Source organism: Alligator sinensis, unplaced genomic scaffold (genome assembly GCF_000455745.1).
Source record: "Alligator sinensis unplaced genomic scaffold, ASM45574v1 scaffold254_1, whole genome shotgun sequence".
In the NCBI taxonomy this organism is placed as follows: domain Eukaryota; kingdom Metazoa; phylum Chordata; order Crocodylia; family Alligatoridae; genus Alligator; species Alligator sinensis.
In genome coordinates this window covers 554,927-566,865 of record NW_005841953.1, presented here as the reverse complement: position 1 = coordinate 566,865, position 11,939 = coordinate 554,927, and the positions used below count along the sequence as shown (strand labels likewise).

Sequence of the window (11,939 nt, the reverse complement as noted above, 5' to 3'; positions counted from 1 at the left end):
CTGCTGACATGTCCAACGCTTGCAAATATCCAGATAAATCAAATTCTGAGGGGCTCAGTAATCTGCACACAGAGGAACTGCACCTCACTCACCCACCCAAGCAAAAAAATATGAGAAACCAGTAATCTTACTGGAGCTGAATCTAATTCAGCTCAATGAACCCTATCGGTATATCCTACCTTCTTTTTTCTGCACTGTTTCAATTAATTCCTCCCTAAAAGAAATACAGTAGAACCTCATTGTATCAAACCCTGTTTGGAACAAACCCCTCCTTTTAATAATCCCAGCAGGAGGAACCAATTGTTGCAGTTTTGATGATGCCGTGAATAGATTAACCCTGTTATAGCAAGCACCCTCTGTTAATGAACTTTCTCCTGGTTCCATGGGGGATTATTATAATAGGATTGTAGTGCATTTCACTCAGAAAATGTAAAGACTGACATTGGGATTCACAGTCACACTCATAAGAGTCAGTTATATAAATATTCTTGGCCTGTGCATTATATTGATACTCTATACACCCACAATCTTGATCAAGCAATCTTAATAATCCATTCACAATTTTATAGAGGTTAAATCAACCTTAGGTTGAAACTAGTAACAGTGGAGGAAGCTATAGTAGAAACTGTACAGCTGTAGATGTTAATGAACATCAGCTTCTTTTCACTGCAAACCAAAAAAAAAAATCTGTCTTGCACACAAAAGCATGATTACAAGAATAATGCCTAAGGCAAGCCCCTGAGATGGAGGCAACTTGACAGAAATTCAGTGCTGAGAAACTAGGTTGATGCAATATTAAGGAAAGGTTTCAGAGGTATAAAGATCAGAACATCCCAAAGTTAATGAGTGTGAGTCTGAATCACCTCACAGTAAATTTACACTGGTGTGACACTGCTATTTCTTTTTCTAATCAGCATTAGGCCCACAGCTGTTCCAATAACAGTATTTAAATAAAAGGAGCAGACTTCCACGCTGCTTTAGTTTACGTTGGCTACTAAGAGCCTAAACAGCCAACACGGCAGCTGGGAATTTGCTACAGCAAATACAGGTTTCTTGGCCCTGACTCTATCTTGTGAGCAGAGATGGGTAAATGGCCACTAGAGTCTATACCAGAGGATCCCTTTTTGTATACCTAGAGTTATATCAGTTATATAGTTACCTTCAACCAACAAAGTCATGCAGAATAGGTGTTTCAGCTTGCTGACATAAATCGGATACTCCAAATGCATTTACCTTTGAGCTGAGATACAGTGTGGAATATAGCAGTCCTGGGGTGCTTGAATGTAAGTTGTAATAACTGAAAAGAGGGTTTCCAATTAAATATCCATCCCAGCTTTTTGGCTGCAATGTTACTATTCTTACTATTCAAATGCATTCCTTATGACATGGTAAAAACAGCAGGCTGACCCTCACCCTATCTCCAGCTGCCTGAGGCACTTTCTGTTTGTCAAGAGTTGTATCGGGATTTTCAAATTCCTCAGTGGAAGCTAACTTAAAAATTTGTCTTGAGAAACCAATAGTGCCAGAAGCACATCTGGTGACATCATTATTGGTGTTGCTATAGTTCATGGCCTTTTCCATGACTGCCACTCTCATCAGCCTGCAATTGGCCTCCATAGTTTGTGCTAAAGGTTATCGCTCTCAGTGGTGGTGTGTGGCAACTGACTAATGAGAATCCAGCAGCCCTCAACAACCACAGATTCATCTTTGAGCATGTCATCAGGCCAGTTTGCAATCTGCTGTTTTCAGGAAGATTTGAAGTGGGCTGAGCCCAGGGGTTTGCTTTAAATACAGCCAGATCGCCCTTTGGGTGGAAACTGCATACTCTTCTTTTGCTTCCTGACACACGTGCTTTATGTAAGGTACTGGCTCAACCATGCTGAGAAAGAGGTTGATCTTTTCCACACTGTTGGCTATGATTCTGGTCAATCTGATAAAAGTGCAAGGTAAGTCAAACCCACTGAGGCAACACAGATGCAGGAAGCTTGTTTTGCAAGTGGAATCAAACCCAGGTGTAATTCTGTTCACTTCAATAGAGTGGATTGGTATTCAGGGATTGGCTATGCCCAGGATCTTTCTTTCTCTAGTTGTCATGGTTATTTTCCATGAGAAAACTTGTACCTGGAATCACTGGACACAATTTTCAAATTTGGTAGCTTACAAGTAGGAAATTAAATCCATGTGCCGGTACCACAGTAAGTAACCCAGTCCTTCTCTTATTTTTTTTTTCCTCAGAGGCATTTGTTACCCCTCTATCTACAGGATCAAGCATAGAAGCACAGAGCATGGGACCAGCCACGGAGCCCAGCATGGGGCCAGCCATGGAGCCCAGCATGGGGCCAGCCACAGGGCCAGCCACGGGGCCCAGCTCGGAGCCAAGCTCCACGTCAAGTGTGGAACCAAGCACTGAGCCCAACCACAAAGAAAATGAAGAGCTCAGTGGAGATCCCTGCATTGAAGAAAGTAAGGAGTCCAGTGGAGAACCCGGCCCAGATCCAATTACAGAGTCGACCAGAAACCCAAGTGTAGAACCAAGTACGGAGCCAAACACGGAACTACCCTGTAAGTGAATTCCTCCTTTTGTTTCCCCTGTGCTGTTATTCCCCACTTTCTTTCCTTTTTTACCTGTAAGTCCTCATGTCTTGCCCATGGAAGAACAATATATACCCAGAGCACTTCTCCATCCCCCTAACCTGAATACTTGTATTGGACAGGACCATCAGATGTCAAGCAACCCCTCCACCAATTCACCAGCTAGGTATTAGCAGGAAGGCTAACCTCCCCCCATTTTCTTGTCTAAGCTGAAGTCTGTCTACTTCCAGCTAAATGTGAGCAACAGTGAAACTCCCATGCCCAGTAGAGCTGCTTCTGTAGTGGATTAAGTTGCTATAGTAGAAGGCTGGTCCAGATTATTGCATTTACAGAGATTCTTGAGCGGTGCTGTTACAGAGGACAGCACAGATTCTGCTGAATTGTCCAGAGAACCTCAGCTGCGAGGCTCGAATCATCCTCTGTGCAGAGAAAACCCTGTGCGAGAAACTGAAAATTCTGTGAATTAGAGTTCACAATTTCCCTGATTATTATTCCCTTAGACAGGTGGGATCTGGCCCCCACTTTTACAGACAGACAGGCACATCATATCCTTTTGTTTCACTGGAGCTGAATTGCCAAAGGAGGATGCTGCCAATATCATAATGCAAGCCAAAATCTCTATAAATCCCCAACTCATGGGGGAAGGAAATACCTAGCCTGCTTGGACCAACATATTCAAATCCCAGCCCAGTCAACTCTATCTATCATCCTGCTAGGATGGAATAATTGATTACCAGTCTTTTGCGGGAGGAGGGATCAACTAGGATTGCATAATTCAGTTATTCTTAACCCAGGTACCGTGGCAAGATCTTTTCAAGGGTACCATGGGATGATATGCAATATCAGTACTGTTAGATGTTCAAACACCTACTTGAGTCGCAAGATAAACAAAGAGATTTCAGATTGTGTCAAAAATATGCTGACCCGTTATGGTCTTCCTGAGTTCTTTGTAACAGAAGAATTGCTCCATTATTTTTGTGTAGTCAAGAAACAAGTGAGCGCCAAGAGTTGTCACTTCCCAAGGGATACCATGAGTCTAATGAGGGGCGTCTGGGAGTCTAAAAAAGTTGAGAAACACAGCCTTAAGTACATAATGTGGCCTTGTGCATACTGGAAACCCCACAGGACTTCATAAATGCAAGTATTTTCACTTGGTCAAATGACAAATGAAATCTCTCCCTCATTCAAGAAATGGCCCCATTTCTACAGTGCTGTTCATAGAACTGGAAACTATGTTAAGAGGAACCAGGCTACAAACTGCAACAGTCTCATAGTGAAGGGTATGGGCTCAATCTTCAGCTCCTGCCATTCAGTGGAATATTTTCTCATTCAACCTTTTGTTTTTACTTCTAGAATAACCTCATCAGCAGAGTATAACCATCCCTTCCCGACAACTTCAGCTTCCTGGAAGAAAAATTCTAGATGATGGCATGTCAAAGCTAAATTCAATATACTTGTAGAAGCTACAGCTCATAGAAAGTTAGCCACACCTGTTTGGGTTTCAACACAATCACTTAATCCCTTCCCATGTATTCTGTTATAATTTTATTTAATTCTGACTGGTTAGACAAATGAGGGCTGATGTGTAGCATTTGTACTGCAACACTTCCCTTCCCTTGCAAGTTCATCATTCCCTGCTGGTAGTCTTGTTCTCCTTGCATAACAGTAATAAACACATACTTACATGCATAAAAATGTCATTAGGGTAGCGTGTCTTGTTATTGTCAAAACTTCTATCCAATCATTTGCTAAAACTAGTTAGGTTTTTTTCTAACTTTCCACACAAAGTGACTCCAAGTACTATTTATTGTTAATCTATGAACAAGCCCATGCGCTGAGCTGGAAGGAGAGGGTGGGTGGGTGGATATGGGTATGTGTGAATACCTTCACATAAGCCCCAGCAGTGACCCTAGAGCCACACTTCCTATTCTCATACTCAGTTCTGGAGAGTTCAAGCTCCCTCCATTCCTGAACATGACATTCTGATACAGGAATGTTGGCCTGGAAACTGCAGTACAGTAGCTAAAAGCTACTTACAGAACAAACAGTGACACAGGAGTTTCCCACATTGTCTTTCCATGGTGACCAACAATAGTATGAAATGTTGACTCCTTTTTTTAACCTCTTTACCTACAAGAATGCCAATTATTGCCAAGCACAGACATGCTATGCAGAAATACCTTTTGTTTTCTTATTCAGAATTCCAAACCAAGTAGTGAGCAAACATCAGAAATAATATCTCCTGAAGTACAGGTTAAAAAAAAACCCCAAACAACAGGCAGGTAGAGGGAAGGGAAAATTACTTCTGAGTGAGACTTCAGATGGGTTATTAAAAACAGGAAGATGAGTAAATATGCGTAAGACCCAGCCCTGACAGCATCCAATTTAACATTTTAGGTAAATCTGCAAACTTAAAATGATTTCTTAATAAGCCAGCACAGGAGTAAGCTCAGTGCTGTCTAGAACAGAGATGACTCCAGGTCCTTACAATCACATGCAATAAAACAATGCACACAGAAAGGACAACCTGAAGAACAAAATGTTCCACAATGCTCTGTTGAATCTTGGTTTAAGAATAACCACTTCCTAGATGAACAGATGACAGGTTTCGCATATAAGGTGCATTTGCAGTGAAGCAACAAAGAGTTTTCACTGTCCTCACATCCTCCAACTGCTTATGACAGGTCAGACAGAACAGCCCCATATGCTCAGAGGTGACTAGGAGCCAGAAGCCCTGGCTAGTAGTACCAGGTATGTAACCCTCATTTAATTTCAATCTTCCAGTCCCTCATCTGTAAAAGTCATAGTGCTACTACTTCCCTACCCCAGCCCAGCTATTCTGAGCCTTTAATACATGTGAATCACTGAAATCCTTCACTAGAAGGTAATTCAGAAGCACGGATTATTACAATAACAACATTTTTTTAGCCCCAACCCATTTTATGTCGAACTATACTTTGTAATATACTTTCAACCAATGAAAAATGCATTTTTGTTTTGCCAAACTAGAAAACTGCTGAAAGGGAAATGGGCCTAAAGTCTTGCGTCAATTTGTTTATGGCAGCAAATCAATGTGAAGACATATGAAGTAATAAAAAGGACTCAAAGTTGCTTGAATGTCTTGGGGGCATACAGAGCATTTCAAGAGCTCCCTCACATTTTCTTCATCTATTGCATGCATGATGGATGGAAACATGAGTGCAGGCAGCGGATGTGGATGTCATTCAAACACCAAACAACTGTATTAAAAAAAATACTTGAACTTGAAATGGCTTAAACCCTCACATGATGATGCATCAGGACTCCAAAACTTACATACTGTTGCAGTTCATCTGGCATGAATTTTGCACGAGTACAGACCAGAACAGGTTACCCTCCACTGAGTGGGGTGAATGTCACCCCTAAATGTTTCAGAGTGAGTAATCAGGGGAAGGTGGAGAGTGGGGGAAAACAGCATTTTGAACACACAGCCAGCAGGTAAGTTACAGAGACGTTCAATACAGGCAAGTTTTTCTAGGAGGCACACTTGAATCAACAGGCAAAGAAATGCTGTCCCCTTGTAATCTATCCTATTAATGTAAGCTTTATGGTGATAATTTTAAACGCCCGTTAAAGCTTCAGCTTGAAACTGGTCTTTCAAAAGATGATGAGAATGTTGCAAGGCAAAAAGACAATTACACACTCAAGTACACAATGCTTTAAACTGAATATTTTAATAAGGTAGAACACAGTTAACATTCTTCATTGAAATGCCATTATCCTAGTGAATAAATTAGACCTATTGAATTGAAAACAAAAATTACATTTATAGAGGATACAAGTCCTTTAAGGAACTGTATTTCTCAAGCAATTACAGTTAATATTCTGACTGATGCACATGAAAAAAAAGTGTATTGTTTTAACAGTTCTACTTCATAGCTTCTTCCTGCAGCAGGTTTAATCAGCTATTGTAACAGAAAATACACCCACCAGCATAAATCATTTATCTTAAAGACCATAATTAATTAGGTGGCTTCGTCAAAGCCCACAACCTGCTGTACAATTCTTTGGTAAAGGTGTGGCAACAGACTCCTTGCTTTCTGTCAGTGCTCTTGGCTGATGGATAAATACACTAAACTTGACTCCTTGATTAGCTGCTGCCCTAACAAAACCGCTGTTCGCGGTCACTGTGATGGCTTTTAAAGTGTCTCCTGTCCCAAAGATGGTTAGTGAGCGGCTATTGATTTTAGAACTAGCCACTAGTCTTAAGGCACGATCAGATGGCTGGTCTGGCACCACGTTAACTCTCCTAATTAGCAACATGGCTCGTTCTTTCTCCCCTGGTCCACCTAAAGTTTCCAAGATGGATTGAAAATCTTTGACTGCAGATTCACAAGCAAACAGCTCCTTTCCTTTCATGAAATCCTCCAGCTGAGGCAGGACTCCCTCTTTCCTTTCCTGTGCTGCCTGCTCTGTTAACACCTTCTCTCTAAAGATGAAATAGCAGCCACCATAGCTAAGCGCAGATACATAGGTAATTAAAGTGGTGATGTCCAAATTAACCCTATTGCACACATCTACTTTGATCGCTGTAGGAAAAGCAATGCTGGCTACTAAGTTCTCTCGATCTACACTGGTCACCTGCAGCAGCTCAGGGCTTTCTTCATCAGATTCACTGGCACTTAAGTGTCTGTTTTCATTTGAGGTTTCTACCAAAGAATTAACAGCAACTATGTCTCCCCGCACAGATATACCCATTTCTTTGAGCCTCTCTGCCATAGGACTGGACACACTGTTGTAAAAAGCAAAGATAATATGCGGGTTGCTGTACTGAACTGGTTGCTGGCGGCTGGCTTGCAGGAAATCCTCTGCCTGTTCAATAATGCTTTTGTCGCCATATTGGCCCCTGCCCAGCCAAATGTTGTGCAGAGCTTCAGCTTTTCGACCAATTGCTTTCACCCAGGTGTGACCGCCATTTGCAACAACATCTACCACCAGCATCTGCTTTTCACCAAACTTGTCTTCATAGGCAAAGACGTGGAGAATACTGACGACATCTTCCAGGTTCTCTGCCGACTCAATAATGGCTTGGAGGTGCGTGAGATTTGTGCTCTGTAGATGGGATTCCTTAATGGCCACCTTTCCTGCTTCTACCTTGAGCAAGAATTTTAATTCGGCCTTCAGTTTGCTGCAGAGCTTTGCTCCACCTTCTATACCTCCTTTGTATGACCTGGAAAGGGCTTCTGCTCTTTTTATTAATTCCTTAGCAACAGAGATTCTGTCACAAAGCAGCGAATGCAGAGACATGTTGGTAACATTATTCCTAGCAAAGGAAAGAAAGACAGGATAAATATTACTAGTTCAGTGATAAAGAGTTTTTTCCAATACTGTGTGTCAGAGTTTTTGCATTGGATTCCATGCAAGGACTACAACTATTCCCAAAACATGAACAATAGGAACTTGCCACAACAGCCAAGATTTAAAAAAAAATTTAGAAAGGCTTGAGCACCTGATTTGAAACACCTTGAAGGAGCCCAATTTTCAGTAAGGGAACACACAGAAAAGGCAAGCCTCTTCAAAGAGGGTTTCTTGTGATTCCATGTTCTTCCAGTTTGAATTCTTAACATCAATCACTTTTGAACAGGTGAGGGAAACCTCAGCCCTCCTTCTGAACTTACTCACACTTACTCAAACATATCTCGCTAAAAATAGGAACCCTGTTATGTTGCAAGAAAAAAAAAAACTCTATCTCCTTTTGCAAGACTTACATACCATAAGGCCCAAAGTCACCTTTTAAAATTGTTAGCATAGCATGGTAGGAGTTTTACAACACTTTCATAACAGGTCCCTATCTTTAGGAGTTTCCCAGTTACCTTGTAGAACTGTTTCCTACTGGTTAAATGCACGAGCCTGAAGACTGCTGCATGACTGACCTTTTATCCCAGGAAGTTCCAAACCCTAGGAAGCTGCACAGAATCTGGGTGGCCTGAGAACAAGCCGAGGGGATCCAGGAACTCCTTCACTCTAACCTGAGCCTGCTGCAGAGTCACTACTACAGAGTCACCACATGACATCAGGAAAGTCATTTCCCAGCTAATATTCTCTCAAACTGCCTACTTCACAACAGTGTGAAGTGGACTGGTTAGTCAATGTGGGTAGACTAAGGAAAGAGAAGTGCCCAATGCTATCCCAATTTTACCTACAGGAGCAACATATAGTATACGCACATATACACCTGCTGCTATGATTTTTAACTAAGTTAGTGCATACAAGGTCAAAAGAGCTGGTATTGGTGACAAAGATCTCAGACCACTGTGACCCAATCCAAGCATATAGGTGCGGTGCCAGGCCCCCAGGCATGAATCCCAGTGCACAGGGGCAGGAGGGGGGGCTGTGTCAGGCCCCAAGGCTCAATCCCAATACACAGGGCTCCATCCAGTCCACAGACCAGCCTAGCCCATTCATCTGGTCCACGGGGCCAAAATGTTCAGCAACTCTGTTTTAAATGGATGTCCTAGTGCAGGACTGTCCAACTTCAAAGCAGCTGAGGGCCACATCCCCCACGGACCATATACTATAGAAGCAGCACTAGCAGAGGTGCTCGGCCCCGGCTACTGATACCCCTCAGCCAGCACAATCCATGCACGTACAGTACACAGAAGGCACTCCCCCACATGGCACAGCAGCCCACCTCAACTTGGCACTGTGCCACACAAGCATCCTGAGCTACCTGGCACGGCAGCCTGCGCCACAGCATGAAGCCCCGTCTCCTTGGCTGGAGGCATACAGCTGAAGCAAGGGGAGGGAAGGGGAGCCCAAAGACCCCACTTGCTGCTGCAGCCAAAGTAATAAGGGCAGCGGCCACCAGATGAGAGTCCTGGGGCTGCATGTTAACCCCTCACAAGCCACCAATTGGATAACCCTGAGCTAGTACCAGTTTTGATCCCAGATTTGTTAAACCTTTGATCCTTCCTATGATGCATGTGAGACAAGACTTAAACCACTAGGATTTACTAATAGTTGCAATCTCTACCCAAAATCTTCCATTTCACTTTACCACATTAAGCTGTACCTGTTCCACCATCAAAGTCAACTAAATCTCTTCAGGCTCTTTACTATGTTCAAAACAGACCACACACAATTTTTCTGCTACACTACCACACTGAAGAAATCCACCACTCTTCCACCAAGTTTTTTAGATCATATTCATATGTTCCTGAGACATGTACTGGGTCTCTGCTGGCCAGCAAATCAAATGTAAGCTCCTTATATCCTACCCAGCACTCTCCACAACTAGCATTTTCTTCACATTCCCCTCTCTGTTCCTTCACTGTTTAGGAAAAGATGTCTGTCACACTACTCCTTTCATGTCCTTTTAGCACTGTTGCACCTTACTTTCTTCATACTTGCTGGCAGCCCTCCATGCCCAATGCCTTTCCCAGCCACATTTGCAAAGCCTTTCTCCAACCTTACTAAAAAAAAACCACAATTTTTCAATGCTTTTTAGCAAATGCAAACATCCCCAAGCCCAGCACCTCTCAACACTGCTTCTAACCGTAATCCTCTCGAGAGACTGACACTCAGTGTCTCACATTATCCAGATGTAAAACAGATTGGTGGGCACTCTGTTCTGCACCAGGTTAATTGAACTGACTGAAACAAGCACCTAAATCATAATAAAGGGGAAAAGAGTTAAGTGCATTCAGCAATCCATTTCATCCTCTTCCAAGGGGAAGGTCTAACCAACAGATCACCTGGCAGAAACAGCCAGCTCCGTACCCATGCACTAGCTTTGAGGGATCGTGGGGAAAGCAGGGCTGGATCATCTAGGCCAGCCCCCTGCTCAGGGCAGGATCATCCCTGACTAAACCATCCTAGTAGTTAGTGGGACAGTGGTAACTTGCTCTTGAAGGGGAGCTGTCTATCACAGCTGGACAAGGTAGGTCCACACTATTCAGACCAGACACTAAGGCCATCAGCTCTTAAAGCCACTTTCACACAATGTCTCAGGCTGCATACAAGGCTCCTGCTACATGTTACATATTTTATGCAATTAACTGATTAACTGTGCAATAAATTTAAACTGACCACACATGCAAAGTAACTGTCACACCACAAAAAGGACTATCCAGCTATAAAAAAAACCAACCAGCTAGAAAGTTAGTGCTTGAAAATGTGTGGCAACTCTATAGCTGGTTTCTATCCAGCTTTAATTTGAATGCGTGGCAGAGCCCTCAGGGAACAAGTCAATAGGACAGTCTTGCTGCTGTTACAGGCATGAGTGGGAATAGGAGTGCTGGTCTGGGATGGGTATTTCCTACAACAAAGACCAGATTTGGGTCTAGGCTGTCAGAGCCATGAAGCTGTTCCCCCACACCTGCCCCTGCCGAACAGAAGGGCTTCACACAGGGAAAGATGAGCACACGTCACACCTGCAGCACCACAGGGGCTATGGAGGGAACCAGGTGTGCATGTGGGGAGCAGGGTACAGTGGGGTAGGTGTGTGGGGGCATGTGTAGGGGGTAGGTGCAAGCAGGTGTGTGCGCGCATTAGGAGTGTATGTAGCGGGGTAGGTGTAGGAGCCTGTGTGTGAGTGTGTAGGAGTGGGGGGGCATATAGGGGGTGGTGTGTGCATGTGTATCTAGGGGTGGGGCTGAGTATAGGTGAAAGGTAGGCGAGTATGTGCGCGCATACCCCCCGCCCATGCACTAACCCGGCTTCCCCCGTGCCTTGGTCCCTGCAGCATGGCCGAGGCCGGCTGGGGACCCGGCGGGCAGCAGGACCCAGCGCGGCCCGTAGCCGGAGGGAACGACCCCGCCCCTCCACCCCGCGGCACAAACGAGTCCCACCAGCTACTACCGCGCCGCGGCCTGCGAAGGTCACGTGGCCCCAAGATGGCGGCGGGAGAGTAGGATGAAGGAAGTGGAACTGCCATCTCAAGTGCGGGCAAAAACGCCCTTCCGCCAGCCCCGCCGAGCGGGCCCCAGGCGCAGCCGGCGGCTACAGCACGCACGGCCGGGCGCGGCGGGCTCACCGGAGGCGGACAGCACATACCGTACGGGGAGGCGCGGGGAACTACTCACTGCTCCCGGGCAACCACAGGGCTCTGCGCGCGCCGCGGCAGCTTTACGTCACCCGCCGCGCGCTCGGGCTCTCGCGAGACTTCCAGGCCAGGCCTGCAGCGCCCCCTGACGTCGTCTCGCCCAGCCCCGGGAGCGCCTCCTCGGCCGGGTCACGTGGGGGTGGCCGAGCGCGGGTGATTGCGCTCAGGACAAGGGCTGGGAGGGCGCTCGCCCGCGCCGTCTCCCCCGAGCTCTGCACCGGACCGCCCCCGGCCTCGCCCGCCCCCACCTGCCACGGGTACGGCG

At 45.1% G+C, this 11,939-nt stretch overlaps 2 protein-coding genes across 6 annotated transcripts; one reads left to right on the top strand and one right to left on the bottom strand.

Annotated features, from left to right (window-relative positions):
* Positions 1 to 1,000: 1,000 nt before the first annotated feature.
* Positions 1,001 to 4,956, top strand: LOC102377478 (testis-expressed protein 29-like). Of its 2 annotated transcripts, none has more exons than XR_323435.3 (3): positions 1,001 to 1,283; positions 2,236 to 2,562; positions 3,946 to 4,956. XR_323435.3 is itself a non-coding variant. In XM_006020434.1 (3 exons), coding segments are annotated over exons 1-3 (399 nt in total). In that variant the 5' UTR covers positions 1,753 to 1,876; the 3' UTR covers positions 3,948 to 4,956. The 2 variants fall into 2 exon arrangements, 1 of the variants encoding a protein (XP_006020496.1); XM_006020434.1 differs by lacking the exon at positions 1,001 to 1,283 and adding an exon at positions 1,753 to 1,946.
* Positions 4,957 to 6,286: 1,330 nt separating this feature from the next.
* On the bottom strand, positions 6,287 to 11,810 carry CUNH7orf25 (chromosome unknown C7orf25 homolog). 4 transcript variants are annotated; one of them, XM_006020433.3, is made up of 2 exons: positions 11,655 to 11,810; positions 6,287 to 7,894 (listed from the first exon to the last, which is right to left on the bottom strand). In XM_006020433.3, exon 2 carries the CDS (start codon positions 7,876 to 7,878, stop codon positions 6,610 to 6,612), a length of 1,269 nt encoding a protein of 422 aa, XP_006020495.1. In that variant the 5' UTR covers positions 7,879 to 7,894; positions 11,655 to 11,810; the 3' UTR covers positions 6,287 to 6,609. The 4 variants fall into 4 exon arrangements, with proteins under 4 accessions (XP_006020495.1, XP_006020492.1, XP_006020494.1 ...); XM_006020430.3 differs by having other exon boundaries at positions 11,626 to 11,793; XM_006020432.3 differs by lacking the exon at positions 11,655 to 11,810 and adding an exon at positions 11,285 to 11,408.
* Between the last annotated feature and the right edge of the window lie 129 nt (positions 11,811 to 11,939).

Excerpts from the sequence above, each read along its gene's own strand:
- LOC102377478 (XM_006020434.1), top strand. The coding sequence starts at position 1,877 with ATGCTGAGAAAGAGGTTGATCTTTTCCACACTGTTGGCTATGATTCTG. Across the intron at positions 1,947-2,235 it reads CAATCTGATAAAAGTGCAAG|AGGCATTTGTTACCCCTCTA; the intron begins GTAAGTCAAACC and ends TTTTTTCCTCAG.
- CUNH7orf25 (XM_006020433.3), bottom strand. The coding sequence starts at position 7,878 with ATGTCTCTGCATTCGCTGCTTTGTGACAGAATCTCTGTTGCTAAGGAA.